The following is a 23,312-nucleotide window of genomic DNA, read 5'->3' as shown; positions in this document are numbered from 1 at the left end:
CCTCATCGGCCGACGGAACAGCTGGAACAGGGAGGGGCGCCTCCGCTTCTGGGGTGTTCCCGGGCGCACCCTGGAGCACGTCGTCGACGGCATCCACAACGGCACGCCCAGGCTCGAGATGCCGCCGTCGCCGCCACCATCTCCTACGTCCGCAGCACGCTGGCAGCCGAGGAGGACGTCCTCCTCCAACTTTCTTTCATGAGGGCCGGCGCGATCGGCGCCTTCGTCGCACCGCGCCGCGCCCTACATCGTGCCTAACGTGAGCTTAAGGACGAGCCGGAGTTTGCGACGCCGCCCGTCAATGCAAGGCGCGGTGGCAACAACGTAAGTCGGTAGCAGCACAGGCGCGCCGGCGATACCCTCCTCATCCCGAAGCCGGAGGTGAAGGAGGAGCAGGACGACGAGGAAGCCGTGAAGGCGGCGCAACTGGCGGAGTACGAGCGCCATTAACGCCTCATCGCCAGCAGCGATGACCCCGACGATTGTCCAACGCGGCGTTCGCGGCGTCACTGAACGACAAGGACGCATGGAGGGGCGACCTCGACTTGGCGATCACCATGTCCATCCTCGACACTGGGAAGCCACCCGTCAACCTCACCGATGACGGCGAGGCTGGACCAAGCGACGCGGTGAAGGACGAGCCCGTCGACGAGCCCGGAAAGCAGGATGTCGTCGTCGACTACATGTACAACTTCCACCAGTAATACGACCCCTCTGGCCGCCGCAAGTACTACTAGATTAGGGTTTAGTTTAAATTTCATCGAATTTCATTTAAATCTATGTAATATATAGCAAGTTCGAATGAATTTAGTTATTTTCGTTTAAATTTTAAAAATCTGAAATTTTGTTTGGGGGACGTGGCTGGAGGGAGAGCGACGTCCCCTAAAGACGACACGAACGAAACACGTCTCCCAAACGATAAATCCGACCCCGTTTGGGGAAGCTTTGGGAGACGGGTGGAGATGGTTAGGTCTAACCTATACCCGAAGGCATGGTCAGGTCAGGCTTGGCCCAGAATTGTTAGGCCGGGTCGGGCCGACCGGGCCGGGCTGCCCATGGCAAGGTCTTCTAACCCTAGTCCCCTATCTTCAGAACAGCAATCTTCCCAATCTCTCCCTTCTCCACGCACGCGAGCATCACGGCCGCCTCCCTCTGCCTTCCTCGCCGCCGACCTCTCTATGCCCCACCCCACCCCGAGCGTTTCCTCGCACCCCCCGACTTCCACTTCGTCGGCGTGCAGGAGGACGCCCGCCTCAGCGACGACCACGACCTCGAGGTGGCCAGAGAAGCCCCCCGCCTCCTCCTAGTCCCAGTCTCCCAGGTGCGCCGCCCTCTCCCCTTTCCAAGCGCGCCGCCCCCGGCCTCCTCCTGCCAGCAGCGTACAGGCAACCTCTCGGGATTTTTTGAGAACGTTTCCTTCACCCAAATTTGGTTTAGACAACCGTGTACACGATCCAATAGAGATCTCAAACCCGGCCCATTTCATCAGACAAGCCGCCAAGCCGTCGGTAGTTATTAGCACAAAGCCCAAGCCCAAGTCCAAAACCAAAACCCTTCCATTGTCTCATCTTTCTCCCCCACTTCCTCCCGGCGCCACCGCCTCCTCCTCCCGCCGCCCTCTGTTTCCGATGGCCGAAGCACCGGAGCAGCAGATGCCAGACCCTCCCACTCCGCCCCAGGAGACAAAGCAACGGCCCAAGAAAAACAAGAGGGGCCGCTCGAAGAAACCCAAGCGAGCCGCCGCCGCCGCCAACGCTCCCTCCTCAACCAGCGCCACCGTGGTTGAGGACCCCTTCCTCGTCCTTGCCGGCGGCAAGGAAGGAGGTAACGACCTGAACTTTTCGTACTGTTATTTCCACTTTCGTTGGGTTCACTGACTTGGCTTGGTGTTCGGCGCAGGGTTCCTGGAGCTGGAGGAAATCGACGGGGCCGACTACGGGATCTTCGGGACCATCGTGGAGGACGTGGGAGCAAGTGCCAGGAAGGTGGGCAATGACCAAAAGAAGAAGAAGACCAAGAGGGGGAAACGGAAGCGAGGGGATAATGCCAAGCGCTTGGATGCCGATGTTGGTGGCGATGACGATGCTGATTGTGCAGACGGTTTAGTAGTTGAGAGCAAGGAGGAGGAGGGTGAGAAGGCTGAGGAGAAGGGAAAGAGGAAGAAGAGGAACAGTAGTAACCCTAGGCCCCTATCTTGAGAAGAGTATCTTCCCAATCTCTCCCTTCTCCATGCACGCGAGCATCACGGCCGCCTCCCTCTGCCTTCCTCGCCGCCGACCTCTCTCTGCCCCACCCCAACCCGACTTCCACTTCGTCGGCGTGCAGGAGGATGCCCGCCTCAGCGACGACCACGACCTCGAGGTGGCCAGAGAATCCCCCCGCCTCCTCCTAGTCCCAGTCTCCCAGGTGCGCCGCCCTCTCCCCTTTCCAGGCGCGCCGCCCCCGGCCTCCTCCTGCCAGCAGTGTACAGGCAACCTCTCGGGATTTTTTGAGAACGTTTCCTTCACCCAAATTTGGTTTAGACAACCGTGTACACGATCCAATAGAGATCTCAAACCCGGCCCATTTCATCAGACAAGCCGCCAAGCCGTCGATAGTTATTAGCACAAAGCCCAAGCCCAAGTCCAAAACCAAAACCCTTCCATTGTCTCATCTTTCTCCCCCACTTCCTCCCGGCGCCACCGCCTCCTCCTCCCGCCGCCCTCTGTTTCCGATGGCCGAAGCACCGGAGCAGCAGATGCCGGACCCTCCCACTCCGCCCCAGGAGACAAAGCAACGGCCCAAGAAAAGCAAGAGGGGCCGCTCGAAGAAACCCAAGCGAGCCGCCGCCGCCGCCGACGCTCCCTCCTCAACCAGCGCCACCGTGGTTGAGGACCCCTTCCTCGTCCTTGCCGGCGGCAAGGAAGGAGGTAACGACCTGAACTTTTCGTACTGTTATTTCCACTTTCGTTGGGTTCACTGACTTGGCTTGGTGTTCGGCGCAGGGTTCCTGGAGCTGGAGGAAATCGACGGGGCCGACTACGGGATCTTCGGGACCATCGTGGAGGACGTGGGAGACAGTGCCCTGCCGGTGGGCAATGACCAAAAGAAGAAGAAGACCAAGAGGGGGAAACGGAAGCGAGGGGATAATGCCAAGCGCTTGGATGCCGATGTTGGTGGCGATGACGATGCTGATTGTGCAGACGGTTTGGTAGTTGAGAGCAAGGAGGAGGAGGGTGAGAAGGCTGAGGAGAAGGGAAAGAGGAAGAAGAGGAACAGTAGTAACCCTAGGCCCCTATCTTGAGAAGAGTATCTTCCCAATCTCTCCCTTCTCCATGCACGCGAGCATCACGGCCGCCTCCCTCTGCCTTCCTCGCCGCCGACCTCTCTCTGCCCCACCCCAACCCGACTTCCACTTCGTCGGCGTGCAGGAGGACGCCCGCCTCAGCGACGACCACGACCTCGAGGTGGCCAGAGAAGCCCCCCGCCTCCTCCTAGTCCCAGTCTCCCAGGTGCGCCGCCCTCTCCCCTTTCCAGGCGCGCCGCCCCCGGCCTCCTCCTGCCAGCAGCGTACAGGCAACCTCTCGGGATTTTTTGAGAACGTTTCCTTCACCCAAATTTGGTTTAGACAACCGTGTACACGATCCAATAGAGATCTCAAACCCGGCCCATTTCATCAGACAAGCCGCCAAGCCGTCGGTAGTTATTAGCACAAAGCCCAAGCCCAAGTCCAAAACCAAAACCCTTCCATTGTCTCATCTTTCTCCCCCACTTCCTCCCGGCGCCACCGCCTCCTCCTCCCGCCGCCCTCTGTTTCCGATGGCCGAAGCACCGGAGCAGCAGATGCCGGACCCTCCCACTCCGCCCCAGGAGACAAAGCAACGGCCCAAGAAAAACAAGAGGGGCCGCTCGAAGAAACCCAAGCGAGCCGCCGCCGCCGCCGACGCTCCCTCCTCAACCAGCGCCACCGTGGTTGAGGACCCCTTCCTCGTCCTTGCCGGCGGCAAGGAAGGAGGTAACGACCTGAACTTTTCGTACTGTTATTTCCACTTTCGTTGGGTTCACTGACTTGGCTTGGTGTTCGGCGCAGGGTTCCTGGAGCTGGAGGAAATCGACGGGGCCGACTACGGGATCTTCGGGACCATCGTGGAGGACGTGGGAGCAAGTGCCAGGAAGGTGGGCAATGACCAAAAGAAGAAGAAGACCAAGAGGGGGAAACGGAAGCGAGGGGATAATGCCAAGCGCTTGGATGCCGATGTTGGTGGCGATGACGATGCTGATTGTGCAGACGGTTTGGTAGTTGAGAGCAAGGAGGAGGAGGGTGAGAAGGCTGAGGAGAAGGGAAAGAGGAAGAAGAGGAACATTAGTAACCCTAGGCCCCTATCTTGAGAAGAGTATCTTCCCAATCTCTCCCTTCTCCATGCACGCGAGCATCACGGCCGCCTCCCTCTGCCTTCCTCGCCGCCGACCTCTCTCGCCCCACCCCAACCCGACTTCCACTTCGTCGGCGTGCGGAGGACGCCCGCCTCAGCGACGACCACGACCTCGAGGTGGCCGAGAAGCCCCCGCCTCCTCCTAGTCCCGCCTCCTGTGTGCGCCGCCCTCTCCCCTTTCCAGCGCGCCGCCCCCGGCCTCCTCCTGCCGGCAGACAGGCAACCTCTCGGGATTTTTTGAGAACGTTTCCTTCACCCAAATTTGGTTTAGACAACCGTGTACACGATCCAATAGAGATCTCAAACCCGGCCCATTTCATCAGACAAGCCGCCAAGCCGTCGGTAGTTATTAGCACAAAGCCCAAGCCCAAGTCCAAAACCAAAACCCTTCCATTGTCTCATCTTTCTCCCCCACTTCCTCCCGGCGCCACCGCCTCCTCCTCCCGCCGCCCTCTGTTTCCGATGGCCGAAGCACCGGAGCAGCAGATGCCGGACCCTCCCACTCCGCCCCAGGAGACAAAGCAACGGCCCAAGAAAAACAAGAGGGGCCGCTCGAAGAAACCCAAGCGAGCCGCCGCCGCCGCCGACGCTCCCTCCTCAACCAGCGCCACCGTGGTTGAGGACCCCTTCTCGTCCTTGCCGGCGGCAAGGAAGGAGGTAACGACCTGAACTTTTCGTACTGTTATTTCCACTTTCGTTGGGTTCACTGACTTGGCTTGGTGTTCGGCGCAGGGTTCCTGGAGCTGGAGGAAATCGACGGGGCCGACTACGGGATCTTCGGGACCATCGTGGAGGACGTGGGAGCAAGTGCCAGGAAGGTGGGCAATGACCAAAAGAAGAAGAAGACCAAGAGGGGGAAACGGAAGCGAGGGGATAATGCCAAGCGCTTGGATGCCGATGTTGGTGGCGATGACGATGCTGATTGTGCAGACGGTTTGGTAGTTGAGAGCAAGGAGGAGGAGGGTGAGAAGGCTGAGGAGAAGGGAAAGAGGAAGAAGAGGAACAGTAGTAACCCTAGGCCCCTATCTTGAGAAGAGTATCTTCCCAATCTCTCCCTTCTCCATGCACGCGAGCATCACGGCCGCCTCCCTCTGCCTTCCTCGCCGCCGACCTCTCTCTGCCCCACCCCAACCCGACTTCCACTTCGTCGGCGTGCAGGAGGACGCCCGCCTCAGCGACGACCACGACCTCGAGGTGGCCAGAGAAGCCCCCCGCCTCCTCCTAGTCCCAGTCTCCCAGGTGCGCCGCCCTCTCCCCTTTCCAGGCGCGCCGCCCCCGGCCTCCTCCTGCCAGCAGCGTACAGGCAACCTCTCGGGATTTTTTGAGAACGTTTCCTTCACCCAAATTTGGTTTAGACAACCGTGTACACGATCCAATAGAGATCTCAAACCCGGCCCATTTCATCAGACAAGCCGCCAAGCCGTCGGTAGTTATTAGCACAAAGCCCAAGCCCAAGTCCAAAACCAAAACCCTTCCATTGTCTCATCTTTCTCCCCCACTTCCTCCCGGCGCCACCGCCTCCTCCTCCCGCCGCCCTCTGTTTCCGATGGCCGAAGCACCGGAGCAGCAGATGCCGGACCCTCCCACTCCGCCCCAGGAGACAAAGCAACGGCCCAAGAAAAACAAGAGGGGCCGCTCGAAGAAACCCAAGCGAGCCGCCGCCGCCGCCGACGCTCCCTCCTCAACCAGCGCCACCGTGGTTGAGGACCCCTTCCTCGTCCTTGCCGGCGGCAAGGAAGGAGGTAACGACCTGAACTTTTCGTACTGTTATTTCCACTTTCGTTGGGTTCACTGACTTGGCTTGGTGTTCGGCGCAGGGTTCCTGGAGCTGGAGGAAATCGACGGGGCCGACTACGGGATCTTCGGGACCATCGTGGAGGACGTGGGAGCAAGTGCCAGGAAGGTGGGCAATGACCAAAAGAAGAAGAAGACCAAGAGGGGGAAACGGAAGCGAGGGGATAATGCCAAGCGCTTGGATGCCGATGTTGGTGGCGATGACGATGCTGATTGTGCAGACGGTTTGGTAGTTGAGAGCAAGGAGGAGGAGGGTGAGAAGGCTGAGGAGAAGGGAAAGAGGAAGAAGAGGAACAGTAGTAACCCTAGGCCCCTATCTTGAGAAGAGTATCTTCCCAATCTCTCCCTTCTCCATGCACGCGAGCATCACGGCCGCCTCCCTCTGCCTTCCTCGCCGCCGACCTCTCTCTGCCCCACCCCAACCCGACTTCCACTTCGTCGGCGTGCAGGAGGACGCCCGCCTCAGCGACGACCACGACCTCGAGGTGGCCAGAGAAGCCCCCTGCCTCCTCCTAGTCCCAGTCTCCCAGGTGCGCCGCCCTCTCCCCTTTCCAGGCGCGCCGCCCCCGGCCTCCTCCTGCCAGCAGCGTACAGGCAACCTCTCGGGATTTTTTGAGAACGTTTCCTTCACCCAAATTTGGTTTAGACAACCGTGTACACGATCCAATAGAGATCTCAAACCCGGCCCATTTCATCAGATAAGCCGCCAAGCCGTCGGTAGTTATTAGCACAAAGCCCAAGCCCAAGTCCAAAACCAAAACCCTTCCATTGTCTCATCTTTCTCCCCCACTTCCTCCCGGCGCCACCGCCTCCTCCTCCCGCCGCCCTCTGTTTCCGATGGCCGAAGCACCGGAGCAGCAGATGCCGGACCCTCCCACTCCGCCCCAGGAGACAAAGCAACGGCCCAAGAAAAACAAGAGGGGCCGCTCGAAGAAACCCAAGCGAGCCGCCGCCGCCGCCGACGCTCCCTCCTCAACCAGCGCCACCGTGGTTGAGGACCCCTTCCTCGTCCTTGCCGGCGGCAAGGAAGGAGGTAACGACCTGAACTTTTCGTACTGTTATTTCCACTTTCGTTGGGTTCACTGACTTGGCTTGGTGTTCGGCGCAGGGTTCCTGGAGCTGGAGGAAATCGACGGGGCCGACTACGAGATCTTCGGGACCATCGTGGAGGACGTGGGAGCAAGTGCCAGGAAGGTGGGCAATGACCAAAAGAAGAAGAAGACCAAGAGGGGGAAACGGAAGCGAGGGGATAATGCCAAGCGCTTGGATGCCGATGTCGGTGGCGATGACGATGCTGATTGTGCAGACGGTTTGGTAGTTGAGAGCAAGGAGGAGGAGGGTGAGAAGGCTGAGGAGAAGGGAAAGAGGAAGAAGAGGAACAGTAGTAACCCTAGGCCCCTATCTTGAGAAGAGTATCTTCCCAATCTCTCCCTTCTCCATGCACGCGAGCATCACGGCCGCCTCCCTCTGCCTTCCTCGCCGCCGACCTCTCTCTGCCCCACCCCAACCCGACTTCCACTTCGTCGGCGTGCAGGAGGACGCCCGCCTCAGCGACGACCACGACCTCGAGGTGGCCAGAGAAGCCCCCCGCCTCCTCCTAGTCCCAGTCTCCCAGGTGCGCCGCCCTCTCCCCTTTCCAGGCGCGCCGCCCCCGGCCTCCTCCTGCCAGCAGCGTACAGGCAACCTCTCGGGATTTTTTGAGAACGTTTCCTTCACCCAAATTTGGTTTAGACAACCGTGTACACGATCCAATAGAGATCTCAAACCCGGCCCATTTCATCAGATAAGCCGCCAAGCCGTCGGTAGTTATTAGCACAAAGCCCAAGCCCAAGTCCAAAACCAAAACCCTTCCATTGTCTCATCTTTCTCCCCCACTTCCTCCCGGCGCCACCGCCTCCTCCTCCCGCCGCCCTCTGTTTCCGATGGCCGAAGCACCGGAGCAGCAGATGCCGGACCCTCCCACTCCGCCCCAGGAGACAAAGCAACGGCCCAAGAAAAACAAGAGGGGCCGCTCGAAGAAACCCAAGCGAGCCGCCGCCGCCGCCGACGCTCCCTCCTCAACCAGCGCCACCGTGGTTGAGGACCCCTTCCTCGTCCTTGCCGGCGGCAAGGAAGGAGGTAACGACCTGAACTTTTCGTACTGTTATTTCCACTTTCGTTGGGTTCACTGACTTGGCTTGGTGTTCGGCGCAGGGTTCCTGGAGCTGGAGGAAATCGACGGGGCCGACTACGGGATCTTCGGGACCATCGTGGAGGACGTGGGAGCAAGTGCCGTGAAGGTGGGCAATGACCAAAAGAAGAAGAAGACCAAGAGGGGGAAACGGAAGCGAGGGATAATGCCAAGCGCTTGGATGCCGATGTTGGTGGCGATGACGATGCTGATTGTGCAGACGGTTTGGTAGTTGAGAGCAAGGAGGAGGAGGGTGAGAAGGCTGAGGAGAAGGGAAAGAGGAAGAAGAGGAACAGTAGTAACCCTAGGCCCCTATCTTGAGAAGAGTATCTTCCCAATCTCTCCCTTCTCCATGCACGCGAGCATCACGGCTGCCTCCCTCTGCCTTCCTCGCCGCCGACCTCTCTCTGCCCCACCCCAACCCGACTTCCACTTCGTCGGCGTGCAGGAGGACGCCCGCCTCAGCGACGACCACGACCTTGAGGTGGCCAGAGAAGCCCCCCGCCTCCTCCTAGTCCCAGTCTCCCAGGTGCGCCGCCCTCTCCCCTTTCCAGGCGCGCGCCCCGGCCTCCTCACGCCCGGCGGCGTACGGGCAACCTCTCGGGATTTTTGAGAACGTTTCCTTCACCCAAATTTGGTTTAGACAACCGTGTACACGATCCAATAGAGATCTCAAACCCGGCCCATTTCATCAGACAAGCCGCCAAGCCGTCGGTAGTTATTAGCACAAAGCCCAAGCCCAAGTCCAAAACCAAAACCCTTCCATTGTCTCATCTTTCTCCCCCACTTCCTCCCGGCGCCACCGCCTCCTCCTCCCGCCGCCCTCTGTTTCCGATGGCCGAAGCACCGGAGCAGCAGATGCCGGACCCTCCCACTCCGCCCCAGGAGACAAAGCAACGGCCCAAGAAAAACAAGAGGGGCCGCTCGAAGAAACCCAAGCGAGCCGCCGCCGCCGACGCTCCCTCCTCAACCAGCGCCACCGTGGTTGAGGACCCCTTCCTCGTCCTTGCCGGTGGCAAGGAAGGAGGTAACGACCTGAACTTTTCGTACTGTTATTTCCACTTTCGTTGGGTTCACTGACTTGGCTTGGTGTTCGGCGCAGGGTTCCTGGAGCTGGAGGAAATCGACGGGGCCGATTACGGGATCTTCGGGACCATCGTGGAGGACGTGGGAGCAAGTGCCAGGAAGGTGGGCAATGACCAAAAGAAGAAGAAGACCAAGAGGGGGAAACGGAAGCGAGGGGATAATGCCAAGCGCTTGGATGCCGATGTTGGTGGCGATGACGATGCTGATTGTGCAGACGGTTTGGTAGTTGAGAGCAAGGAGGAGGAGGGTGAGAAGGCTGAGGAGAAGGGAAAGAGGAAGAAGAGGAACAGTAGTAACCCTAGGCCCCTATCTTGAGAAGAGTATCTTCCCAATCTCTCCCTTCTCCATGCACGCGAGCATCACGGCCGCCTCCCTCTGCCTTCCTCGCCGCCGACCTCTCTCTGCCCCACCCCAACCCGACTTCCACTTCGTCGGCGTGCAGGAGGACGCCCGCCTCAGCGACGACCACGACCTCGAGGTGGCCAGAGAAGCCCCCCGCCTCCTCCTAGTCCCAGTCTCCCAGGTGCGCCGCCCTCTCCCCTTTCCAGGCGCGCCGCCCCCGGCCTCCTCCTGCCAGCAGCGTACAGGCAACCTCTCGGGATTTTTTGAGAACGTTTCCTTCACCCAAATTTGGTTTAGACAACCGTGTACACGATCCAATAGAGATCTCAAACCCGGCCCATTTCATCAGACAAGCCGCCAAGCCGTCGGTAGTTATTAGCACAAAGCCCAAGCCCAAGTCCAAAACCAAAACCCTTCCATTGTCTCATCTTTCTCCCCCACTTCCTCCCGGTGCCACCGCCTCCTCCTCCCGCCGCCCTCTGTTTCCGATGGCCGAAGCACCAGAGCAGCAGATGCCGGACCCTCCCACTCCGCCCCAGGAGACAAAGCAACGGCCCAAGAAAAACAAGAGGGGCCGCTCGAAGAAACCCAAGCGAGCCGCCGCCGCCGCCGACGCTCCCTCCTCAACCAGCGCCACCGTGGTTGAGGACCCCTTCCTCGTCCTTGCCGGCGGCAAGGAAGGAGGTAACGACCTGAACTTTTCGTACTGTTATTTCCACTTTCGTTGGGTTCACTGACTTGGCTTGGTGTTCGGCGCAGGGTTCCTGGAGCTGGAGGAAATCGACGGGGCCGACTACGGGATCTTCGGGACCATCGTGGAGGACGTGGGAGCAAGTGCCAGGAAGGTGGGCAATGACCAAAAGAAGAAGAAGACCAAGAGGGGGAAACGGAAGCGAGGGGATAATGCCAAGCGCTTGGATGCCGATGTTGGTGGCGATGACGATGCTAATTGTGCAGACGGTTTGGTAGTTGAGAGCAAGGAGGAGGAGGGTGAGAAGGCTGAGGAGAAGGGAAAGAGGAAGAAGAGGAACAGTAGTAACCCTAGGCCCCTATCTTGAGAAGAGTATCTTCCCAATCTCTCCCTTCTCCATGCACGCGAGCATCACGGCCGCCTCCCTCTGCCTTCCTCGCCGCCGACCTCTCTCTGCCCCACCCCAACCCGACTTCCACTTCGTCGGCGTGCAGGAGGACGCCCGCCTCAGCGACGACCACGACCTCGAGGTGGCCAGAGAAGCCCCCCGCCTCCTCCTAGTCCCAGTCTCCCAGGTGCGCCGCCCTCTCCCCTTTCCAGGCGCGCCGCCCCCGGCCTCCTCCTGCCAGCAGCATACAGGCAACCTCTCGGGATTTTTTGAGAACGTTTCCTTCACCCAAATTTGGTTTAGACAACCATGTACACGATCCAATAGAGATCTCAAACCCGGCCCATTTCATCAGACAAGCCGCCAAGCCGTCGGTAGTTATTAGCACAAAGCCCAAGCCCAAGTCCAAAACCAAAACCCTTCCATTGTCTCATCTTTCTCCCCCACTTCCTCCCGGCGCCACCGCCTCCTCCTCCCGCCGCCCTCTGTTTCCGATGGCCGAAGCACCGGAGCAGCAGATGCCGGACCCTCCCACTCCGCCCCAGGAGACAAAGCAACGGCCCAAGAAAAACAAGAGGGGCCGCTCGAAGAAACCCAAGCGAGCCGCCGCCGCCGCCGACGCTCCCTCCTCAACCAGCGCCACCGTGGTTGAGGACCCCTTCCTCGTCCTTGCCGGCGGCAAGGAAGGAGGTAACGACCTGAACTTTTCGTACTGTTATTTCCACTTTCGTTGGGTTCACTGACTTGGCTTGGTGTTCGGCGCAGGGTTCCTGGAGCTGGAGGAAATCGACGGGGCCGCCTACGGGATCTTCGGGACCATCGTGGAGGACGTGGGAGCAAGTGCCAGGAAGGTGGGCAATGACCAAAAGAAGAAGAAGACCAAGAGGGGGAAACGGAAGCGAGGGGATAATGCCAAGCGCTTGGATGCCGATGTTGGTGGCGATGACGATGCTGATTGTTGATGCGTGTGGTTGGCACGTCCGTTGGGAACCCCAAGAGGAAGGTGTGATGCGCACAGCGGCAAGTTTCCCTCAGTAAGAAACCAAGGTTTAATCGGACCAGTAGGAGTCAAGAAGCACGTTGAAGGTTGATGGCGGCGAGATGTAGTGCGGCGCAACACCAGTGATTCCGGCGCCAACGTGGAACCTGCAAAACACAACCAAAGTACTTTGCCCCAACGAAACAGTGAGGTTGTCAATCTCACCGGCTTGCTATAACAAAGAGTTAACCGTATTGTGTGGAAGATGATTGTTTGCAGAAAACAGTAGAACAAGTATTGCAGTAGATTGTATTTCAGTAAAGAGAATTGGACCGGGGTCCACAGTTCACTAGAGGTGTCTCTCCCATAAGACGAACAGCATGTTGGGTGAACAAATTACAGTTGGGCAATTGACAAATAAAGAGAGCATGACCATGCACATACATATCATGATGAGTATAGTGAGATTTAATTGGGCATTACGACAAAGTACATAGACCGTCATCCAACTGCATCTATGCCTAAAAAGTCCACCTTCAGGTTATCATCCGAACCCCCTCCAGTATTAAGTTGCAAACAACAGACAATTGCATTAAGTATGGTGCGTAATGTAACTAGTGACTACATCCTTGAACATAGCACTAATGTTTTATCCCTAGTGGCAACAGCACAACACAACCTTAGAACTTTCTCACCTTGTCCTGTGTCAATGCAGGCATGAACCCACTATCGAGCATAAGTACTCCCTCTTGGAGTTAATAGCAAAAACTTGGCCAGAGTATCTACTTGTAACGGAGAGCATGCAAGATCATAAACAACACATAGATATAACTTTGATAATCAACATAACAAGTATTCTCTATTCATCGGATCCCAACAAACGCAACATATAGAATTACAGATAGATGATCTTGATCATGTTAGGCAGCTCACAAGATCCAACAATGATAGCACAATGGGGAGAAGACAACCATCTAGCTACTGCTATGGACCCATAGTCCAGGGGTAGACTACTCACACATCACACCGGAGGCGACCATGGCGGCGTAGAGTCCTCCGGGAGATGATTCCCCTCTCCGGCAGGGTGCCGGAGGCGATCTCCTGGATCCCCCGAGATGGGATCGGCGGCGGCGGCGTCTCTGGAAGGTTTTCCGTATCGTGGCTCTCGGTACTGGGGGTTTCGTCACGGAGACTTTTTATAGGCGGAAGGGCAGGTCAAGAGGCGGCACGGGGGCCCCACACCACAGGGCCGCGCGGCCAAGGGGGGGGGGGGCCGCGCCGCCCTAGGGTGTGGCCCCTCCGTGGCCCCTCTTCGTCTCTCCTTCGGACTTCTGGAAGCTTCGTGAGAAAATAGGCCCCTGGGCTTTGATTTCGTCCAATTCCGAGAATATTTCCTTACTAGGATTTCTGAAACCAAAAACAGCAGAAAACAAGAATCGGCACTTCGGCATCTTGTTAATAGGTTAGTTCCAGAAAATGCACGAATATGACATAAAGTGTGCATAAAACATGTAGATAACATCAATAATGTGGCATGGAACATAAGAAATTATCGATACGTCGGAGACGTATCAGCATCCCCAAGCTTAGTTCTGCTCGTCCCGAGCAGGTAAAACGATAACACAGATAATTTCTGGAGTGACATGCCATCATAATCTTGATCATACTATTTGTAAAGCATATGTAGTGAATGCAGCGATCAAAACATTGTATATGACATGAGTAAACAAGTGAATCATATAGCAAAGACTTTTCATGAATAGCACTTCAAGACAAGCATCAATAAGTCTTGCATAAGAGTTAACTCATAAAGCAATAATTCAAAGTAAAGGCATTGAAGCAACACAAAAGAAGATTAAGTTTCAGCGGTTGCTTTCAACTTGTAACATGTATATCTCATGGATATTGTCAACATAGAGTAATATAATAAGTGCAATAAGCAAGTATGTAGGAATCGATGCACAGTTCACACAAGTGTTTGCTTCTTGAGGTGGAGAGAAATAGGTGAACTGACTCAACATTGAAAGTAAAAGAATGGTCCTCCATAGAGGAAAAGCATCGATTGCTATATTTGTGCTAGAGCTTTGATTTTGAAAACATGAAACAATTTTGTCAACGGTAGTAATAAAGCATATGCATCATGTAAATTATATCTTATAAGTTGCAAGCCTCATGCATAGTGTACTAATAGTGCCCGCACCTTGTCCTAATTAGCTTGGACTACCGGATCATCACAATGCATTGTTTTTACCAAGTGTCACAAAGGGGTACCTCTATGCCGCCTGTACAAAGGTCTAAGGAGAAAGCTCGCATTGGATTTCTCGCTATTGATTATTCTTCAACTTAGACATCCATACCGGGACAACGTAGACAACAGATAATGGACTCCTCTTTTATGCATAAGCATATACCAACAATTAATAATTTTCTCATTTGAGATTTGAGGATTGTTGTCCAAAACTGAAACTTCCACCATGGAGCATGGCTTTAGTTAGCGGCCCAATGTTCTTCTCTAACATATGCATGCTTAACCATATGGTGGTAGATCTCTCTTACTTCAGACAAGACGGACATGCATAGCAACTCACATGAAATTCAACAATGAATAGTTGATGGCGTCCCCAGTGAACATGGTTATCGCACAACAAGCAACTTAATAAGAGATAAAGTGCATAATTACATATTCAATACCACAATAGTTTTTAAGCTATTTGTCCCATGAGCTATATATTGCAAAAGTGAATGATGGAATTTTAAAGGTAGCACTCAAGCAATTTACTTTGGAATGGCGGAAAATACCATGTAGTAGGTAGGTATGGTGGACACAAATGGCATAGTGGTTGGCTCAAGTATTTTGGATGCATGAGAAGTATTCCCTCTCGATACAAGGTTTAGACTAGCAAGGCTTATTTGAAACAAACACAAGGATGAACCGGTGCAGCAAAACTCACATAAAAGACATATTGAAAACATTATAAGACTCTACACCGTCTTCCTTGTTGTTCAAACTCAAAACTAGAAATTATCTAGACCTTAGAGAAACCAAATATGCAAACCAAATTTTAGCATGCTCTATGTATTTCTTCATTAATGGGTGCAAAGCATATGATGCAAGAGCTTAAACATGAGCACAACAATTGCCAAGTATCACATTACCCAAGACATTTATAGCAATTACTACATGTATCATTTTCCAATTCCAACCATATAACAATTTAACGAAGGAGAAACTTCGCCATGAATACTATAAGTAGAAACCAAGGACATACTTGTCCATATGCTACAGCGGAGCGTGTCTCTCTCCATAAAGTGAATGCTAGGATCCATTTTATTCAAACAAAACAAAAACAAAAACAAACCGACGCTCCAAGAAAAAGCACATAAGATGTGATGGAATAAAAATATAGTTTCAGGGAGGAACCTGATAATGTTGTCGATGAAGAAGGGGATGCCTTGGGCATCCCCAAGCTTAGACGCTTGAGTCTTCTTGATATATGCAGGGGTGAACCACCGGGTGCATCCCCAAGCTTAGAGCTTTCACTCTCCTTGATCATGTTGCATCATACTCCTCTCTTGATCCTTGAAAACTTCCTCCACACCAAACTCGAAACAACTCATTAGAGGGTTAGTGCACAATATAAATTGACATATTCAGAGGTGACACAATCATTCTTAACACTTCTGGACATTGCATAATGCTACTGGACATTAATGGATCAAAGAAATTCATCCAACATAGCGAAAGAGGCAATGCGAAATAAAAGGCAGAATCTGTCAAAACAGAACAGTTCGTATTGACGAATTTTAAAATGGCACCAGACTTGCTCAAATGAAAATGCTCAAATTGAATGAAAGTTGCGTACATATCTGAGGATCATGCACGTAAATTGGCTTAATTTTCTGAGCTACCTACAGGGAGGTGGACTCAGATTCGTGACAGCAAAGAAATCTGGAACTGTGCAGTAATCCAAATCTAGTACTTACTTTTCTATCAACGGCTTAACTTGGCACAACAAAACACAAAACTAAGATAAGGAGAGGTTGCTACAGTAGTAAACAACTTCCAAGACACAAAATAAAAACAAAGTACTGTAGGTAAAAACATGGGTTGTCTCCCATAAGCGCTTTTCTTTAACGCCTTTCAGCTAGGCGCAGAAAGTGTGTATCAAGTATTATCAAGAGACGAAGTGTCAACATCATAATTTGTTCTCATAATGGAATCAAAAGGTACCTTAATTCTCTTTCTAGGGAAGTGTTCCATACCTTTCTTGAGAGGAAATTGATATTTTATATTACCTTCCTTCATATCAATAACAGCACCAACAGTTCGAAGAAAAGGTCTTCCCAATATAATGGGACAAGATGCATTGCATTCAATATCCAAGACAACAAAATCAACGGGAACAAGGTTATTGTTAACGGTAATGCGAACATTATCAACTTTACCCAAAGGTTTCTTTGTAGAATGATCAGCAAGATTAACATCCAAATAACAATTTTTCAGCGGTGGCAAGTCAAGCATATTATAAATTTTCTTAGGCATAACAGAAATACTTGCACCAAGATCACATAAAGCATTACAATCAAAATCTTTAACCTTTATCTTAATGATGGGCTCCCAACCATCCTCTAGCTTTTTAGGAATAGAGGCTTCGCGCTCTAGTTTCTCTTCTCTAGCTTTTATAAGAGCATTTGTAATATGATGTGTAAAAGCCAAATTTATAGCACTAGCATTAGGACTTTTAGCAAGTTTTTGCAAGAACTTTATAACTTCAGAGATGTGGCAATCATCAAAATTCAAACCATTATAATCTAAAGCAATGGGATCATCATCCCCAATGTTGGAAAAAATTTCAGCAGCTTTATCACGCAGTTTCAGCAGTTTTAGCAGTTTCATGCAGTTTTTCGCGCTTTGCATTAGAAGTGGAAACATTGCTAACACCAATTCTTTTATTAGTATTAGTAGGAGGTGCAGCAACATGTGTAGCATTAGCATTACTAGTGGTGGTAATAGTCCAAACTTTAGCTATATTCTTTTCTTTAGCTAGTTTTTCATTTTCTTCTCTATCCCACCTAGCACGCAGTTCAGCCATTAATCTTATATTCTCATTAATTCTAACTTGAATGGCATTTGCTGTAGTAGTAATTTTATTATGATGATTCTCATTAGGCAAAACTTTTGATTTCAAAAGATCAACATCAGCAGCAAGACTATCGACTTTAGAAGCAAGTATATCAATTTTCCCAAGCTTTTCTTCAACAGATTTGTTAAAAGCAGTTTGTGTACTAATAAATTCTTTAAGCATGGCTTCAAGTCTAGGGGGTGAACTCCAATTATTGTTGTAAGAATTCCCATAAGAATTAACATAGCCGTTGCCATTATTATAAGGATATGGCCTATAGTTGTTACTAGAATTGTTCCGGTAAGCATTGTTGTTGAAATTATTATTTTTAATGAAGTTTACATCAACATGTTCTTCTTGTGCAACCAATGAAGCTAACGGAACATTATTAGGATCAATATTAGTCCTATCATTCACAAGCATAGACATAATAGCATCAATCTTATCACTCAAGGAAGAGGTTTCTTCGACAGAATTTACCTTCTTACCTTGTGGAGCTCTTTCCGTGTGCCATTCAGAGTAGTTGATCATCATATTATCAAGAAGCTTTGTTGCTTCACCAAGAGTGATGGACATAAAGGTACCTCCAGCAGCTGAATCCAATAAATTCCGCGAAGAAAAATTTAGTCCTGCATAGAAGGTTTGGATGATCATCCAAGTAGTCAGTCCATGGGTTGGGCAATTTTTAACCAAAGATTTCATTCTTTCCCAAGCTTGAGCAACATGTTCAGTATCTAATTGTTTAAAATTCATTATGCTACTCCTCAAAGATATAATTTTAGCAGGGGGATAATATCTACCAATAAAAGCATCCTTGCATTTAGTCCATGAATCAATACTATTCTTAGGTAGAGATAGCAACCAATCTTTAGCTCTTCCTCTTAATGAGAAAGGGAACAATTTTAGTTTAATAATATCACCATCTACATCTTTATATTTTTGCATTTCACATAATTCAACAAAATTATTAAGATGGGCAGCAGCATCATCAGAACTAACACTGTAAAATTGCTCTCGCATAACAAGATTCAGAAAGCAGGTTTAATTTCAAAGAATTCTGCTGTAGTAGCAGGTGGAGCAATAGGTGTGCATAAGAAATCATTATTATTTGTGGTTGTGAAGTCACACAACTTAGTATTTTCAGGGTTGGCCATTTTAGCAACAGTAAATAAAGCAAACTAGATAAAGTAAATGCAAGTAAACTAATTTTTTTGTGTTTTCGATATAGCAAACAAGATAGCAAATAAAGTAAAACTAGCAACTAATTTTTTTGTATTTTGATTTAGTGCAGCAAACAAAGTAGTAAATAAAACTAAGCAAGACAAAAACAAAGTAAAGAGATTGAGAAGTGGAGACTCCCTTGCAGCGTGTCTTGATCTCCCGGCAACGGCGCCAGAAATTTGCTTGATGCGTGTGGTTGGCACGTCCGTTGGGAACCCCAAGAGGAAGGTGTGATGCGCACAGCGGCAAGTTTCTCTCAGTAAGAAACCAAGGTTTAATCGGACCTGTAGGAGTCAAGAAGCACGTTGAAGGTTGATGGCGGCGAGATGTAGTGCGGCGCAACACCGGTGATTCCGGCGCCAACGTGGAACCCGCAAAACACAACCAAAGTACTTTGCCCCAACGAAACAAAGTGAGGTTGTCAATCTCACCGGCTTGCTGTAACAAAGAGTTAACCGTATTGTGTGGAAGATGATTGTTTGCAGAAAACAGTAGAACAAGTATTGCAGTAGATTGTATTTCAAGAAAGAGAATTGGACCGGGTCCACAGTTCACTAGAGGTGTCTCTCCCATAAGACGAACAGCATGTTGGGTGAACAAATTACAGTTGGGCAATTGACAAATAAAGAGAGCATGACCATGCACATACATATCATGATGAGTATAGTGAGATTTAATTGGGCATTACGACAAAGTACATAGACCGTCATCCAACTGCATCTATGCCTAAAAAGTCCACCTTCGTGTTATCATCCGAACCCCTCCGGTATTAAGTTGCAAACAACAGACAATTGCATTAAGTATGGTGCGTAATGTAACTAGTGACTACATCCTTGAACATAGCACTAATGTTTTATCCCTAGTGGCAACAGCACAACACAACCTTAGAACTTTTACATCCTTTGTCCCGGTGTCAATGCAGGCATGAACCCACTATCGAGCATAAGTACTCCCTCTTGGAGTTAATAGCAAAAACTTGGCCAGAGTATCTACTAGTAACGGAGAGCATGCAAGATCATAAACAACACATAGATATAACTTTGATAATCAACATAACAAGTATTCTCTATTCATCGGATCCCAACAAACGCAACATATAGAATTACAGATAGATGATCTTGATCATGTTAGGCAGCTCACAAGATCCGACAATGATAGCACAATGGGGAGAAGACAACCATCTAGCTACTGCTATGGACCCATAGTCCAGGGGTAGACTACTCACACATCACACCGGAGGCGACCATGGCGGCGTAGAGTCCTCCGGGAGATGATTCCCCTCTCCGGCAGGGTGCCGGAGGCGATCTCCTGGATCCCCCGAGATGGGATCGGCGGCGGCGGCGTCTCTGGAAGGTTTTCCGTATTGTGGCTCTCGGTACTGGGGGTTTCGTCACGGAGACTTTTTATAGGCGGAAGGGCAGGTCAAGAGGCGGCACGGGGGCCCCACACCACAGGGCCGCGCGGCCAAGGGGGGGGCCGCGCCGCCCTAGGGTGTGGCCCCTCCGTGGCCCCTCTTCGTCTCTCCTTCGGACTTCTGGAAGCTTCGTGAGAAAATAGGCCCCTGGGCTTTGATTTCGTCCAATTCCGAGAATATTTCCTTACTAGGATTTCTGAAACCAAAAACAGCAGAAACAAAGAATCGGCACTTCGGCATCTTGTTAATAGGTTAGTTCCAGAAAATGCACGAATATGACATAAAGTGTGCATAAAACATGTAGATAACATCAATAATGTGGCATGGAACATAAGAAATTATCGATACGTCGGAGACGTATCAATTGTGCAGACGGTTTGGTAGTTGAGAGCAAGGAGGAGGAGGGTGAGAAGGCTGAGGAGAAGGGAAAGAGGAAGAAGAGGAACAGTAGTAACCCTAGGCCCCTATCTTGAGAAGAGTATCTTCCCAATCTCTCCCTTCTCCATGCACGCGAGCATCACGGCCGCCTCCCTCTGCCTTCCTCGCCGCCGACCTCTCTCTGCCCCACCCCAACCCGACTTCCACTTCGTCGGCGTGCAGGAGGACGCCCGCCTCAGCGACGACCACGACCTCGAGGTAGCCAGAGAAGCCCCCCGCCTCCTCCTAGTCCCAGTCTCCCAGGTGCGCCGCCCTCTCCCCTTTCCAGGCACGCCGCCCCCGGCCTCCTCCTGCCAGCAGCGTACAGGCAACCTCTCGGGATTTTTTGAGAACGTTTCCTTCACCCAAATTTGGTTTAGACAACCGTGTACACGATCCAATAGAGATCTCAAACCCGGCCCATTTCATCAGACAAGCCGCCAAGCCGTCGGTAGTTATTAGCACAAAGCCCAAGCCCAAGTCCAAAACCAAAACCCTTCCATTGTCTCATCTTTCTCCCCCACTTCCTCCCGGCGCCACCGCCTCCTCCTCCCGCCGCCCTCTGTTTCCGATGGCCGAAGCACCGGAGCAGCAGATGCCGGACCCTCCCACTCCACCCCAGGAGACAAAGCAACGGCCCAAGAAAAACAAGAGGGGCCGCTCGAAGAAACCCAAGCGAGCCGCCGCCGCCGCCGACGCTCCCTCCTCAACCAGCGCCACCGTGGTTGAGGACCCCTTCCTCGTCCTTGCCGGTGGCAAGGAAGGAGGTAACGACCTGAACTTTTCGTACTGTTATTTCCACTTTCGTTGGGTTCACTGACTTGGCTTGGTGTTCGGCGCAGGGTTCCTGGAGCTGGAGGAAATCGACGGGGCCGACTACGGGATCTTCGGGACCATCGTGGAGGACGTGGGAGCAAGTGCCAGGAAGGTGGGCAATGACCAAAAGAAGAAGAAGACCAAGAGGGGGAAACGGAAGCGAGGGGATAATGCCAAGCGCTTGGATGCCGATGTTGGTGGCGATGACGATGCTGATTGTGCAGACGGTTTGGTAGTTGAGAGCAAGGAGGAGGAGGGTGAGAAGGCTGAGGAGAAGGGAAAGAGGAAGAAGAGGAACAGTAGTAACCCTAGGCCCCTATCTTGAGAAGAGTATCTTCCCAATCTCTCCCTTCTCCATGCACGCGAGCATCACGGCCGCCTCCCTCTGCCTTCCTCGCCGACCTCTCTCTGCCCCACCCCAACCCGACTTCCACTTCGTCGGCGTGCAGGAGGACGCCCGCCTCGGCGACGACCACGACCTCGAGGTGGCCGGAGAAGCCCCCGCCTCCTCCTAGTCCCGCCTCCCTGTGTGCGCCGCCCTCTCCCCTTTCCGTGCGCGCCGCCCCGGCCTCCTCCTGCCAGCAGCGTACAGGCAACCTCTCGGGATTTTTTGAGAACGTTTCCTTCACCCAAATTTGGTTTAGACAACCGTGTACACGATCCAATAGAGATCTCAAACCCGGCCCATTTCATCAGACAAGCCGCCAAGCCGTCGGTAGTTATTAGCACAAAGCCCAAGCCCAAGTCCAAAACCAAAACCCTTCCATTGTCTCATCTTTCTCCCCCACTTCCTCCCGGCGCCACCGCCTCCTCCTCCCGCCGCCCTCTTTTTCCGATGGCCGAAGCACCGGAGCAGCAGATGCTGGACCCTCCCACTCCGCCCCAGGAGACAAAGCAACGGCCCAAGAAAAACAAGAGGGGCCGCTCGAAGAAACCCAAGCGAGCCGCCGCCGCCGCCGACGCTCCCTCCTCAACCAGCGCCACCGTGGTTGAGGACCCCTTCCTCGTCCTTGCCGGCGGCAAGGAAGGAGGTAACGACCTGAACTTTTCGTACTGTTATTTCCACTTTCGTTGGGTTCACTGACTTGGCTTGGTGTTCGGCGCAGGGTACCTGGAGCTGGAGGAAATCGACGGGGCCGACTACGGGATCTTCGGGACCATCGTGGAGGACGTGGGAGCAAGTGCCAGGAAGGTGGGCAATGACCAAAAGAAGAAGAAGACCAAGAGGGGGAAACGGAAGCGAGGGGATAATGCCAAGCGCTTGGATGCCGATGTTGGTGGCGATGACGATGCTGATTGTGCAGACGGTTTGGTAGTTGAGAGCAAGGAGGAGGAGGGTGAGAAGGCTGAGGAGAAGGGAAAGAGGAAGAAGAGGAACAGTAGTAACCCTAGGCCCCTATCTTGAGAAGAGTATCTTCCCAATCTCTCCCTTCTCCATGCACGCGAGCATCACGGCCGCCTCCCTCTGCCTTCCTCGCCGCCGACCTCTCTCTGCCCCACCCCAACCCGACTTCCACTTCGTCGGCGTGCAGGAGGACGCCCGCCTCAGCGACGACCACGACCTCGAGGTGGCCAGAGAAGCCCCCCGCCTCCTCCTAGTCCCAGTATCCCAGGTGCGCCGCCCTCTCCCCTTTCCAGGCGCGCCGCCCCCGGCCTCCTCCTACCAGCAGCGTACAGGCAACCTCTCGGGATTTTTTGAGAACGTTTCCTTCACCCAAATTTGGTTTAGACAACCGTGTACACGATCCAATAGAGATCTCAAACCCGGCCCATTTCATCAGACAAGCCGCCAAGCCGTCGGTAGTTATTAGCACAAAGCCCAAGCCCAAGTCCAAAACCAAAACCCTTCCATTGTCTCATCTTTCTCCCCCACTTCCTCCCGGCGCCACCGCCTCCTCCTCCCGCCGCCCTCTGTTTCCGATGGCCGAAGCACCGGAGCAGCAGATGCCGGACCCTCCCACTCCGCCCCAGGAGACAAAGCAACGGCCCAAGAAAAACAAGAGGGGCCGCTCGAAGAAACCCAAGCGAGCCGCCGCCGCTGCCGACGCTCCCTCCTCAACCAGCGCCACCGTGGTTGAGGACCCCTTCCTCGTCCTTGCCGGCGGCAAGGAAGGAGGTAACGACCTGAACTTTTCGTACTGTTATTTCCACTTTCGTTGGGTTCACTGACTTGGCTTGGTGTTCGGCGCAGGTTCCCGGAGCTGGAGGAAATCGACGGGGCCGACTACGGGATCTTCGGGACCATCGTGGAGGACGTGGGAGCAAGTGCCAGGAAGGTGGGCAATGACCAAAAGAAGAAGAAGACCAAGAGGGGGAAACGGAAGCGAGGGGATAATGCCAAGCGCTTGGATGCCGATGTTGGTGGCGATGACGATGCTGATTGTGCAGACGGTTTGGTAGTTGAGAGCAAGGAGGAGGAGGGTGAGAAGGCTGAGGAGAAGGGAAAGAGGAAGAAGAGG

At 53.0% G+C, this 23,312-nt stretch overlaps 1 protein-coding gene across 1 annotated transcript; it reads left to right on the top strand.

The window, feature by feature from the left end:
- Positions 1–5,474: 5,474 nt before the first annotated feature.
- LOC139835783 (uncharacterized) lies at positions 5,475–6,528 on the top strand. The gene is made up of 3 exons (XM_071825648.1): positions 5,475–5,715; positions 5,768–6,154; positions 6,230–6,528. The coding sequence occupies exons 1-3, from the start codon at positions 5,475–5,477 to the stop codon at positions 6,526–6,528; spliced, it is 927 nt and encodes a 308-aa protein (XP_071681749.1).
- The last annotated feature ends 16,784 nt before the right edge of the window (positions 6,529–23,312 follow it).

The sequence above is a fragment of the Lolium perenne genome, chromosome 2 (genome assembly GCF_019359855.2).
Source record: "Lolium perenne isolate Kyuss_39 chromosome 2, Kyuss_2.0, whole genome shotgun sequence".
NCBI lineage: Eukaryota > Viridiplantae > Streptophyta > Magnoliopsida > Poales > Poaceae > Lolium > Lolium perenne.
The sequence above is the reverse complement of the archived record's forward strand: the minus strand, read 5'-3'. Positions and strand labels throughout refer to the sequence as shown.

Coding starts and splice junctions, on each gene's coding strand:
- LOC139835783 (XM_071825648.1), top strand. CDS start 5,475: ATGCACGCGAGCATCACGGCCGCCTCCCTCTGCCTTCCTCGCCGCCGA. Junction 5,716..5,767: donor CTCCTGCCAGCAGCGTACAG/GCAACCTCTCGG, acceptor AATTTGGTTTAG/ACAACCGTGTACACGATCCA. Junction 6,155..6,229: donor TGCCGGCGGCAAGGAAGGAG/GTAACGACCTGA, acceptor TGTTCGGCGCAG/GGTTCCTGGAGCTGGAGGAA.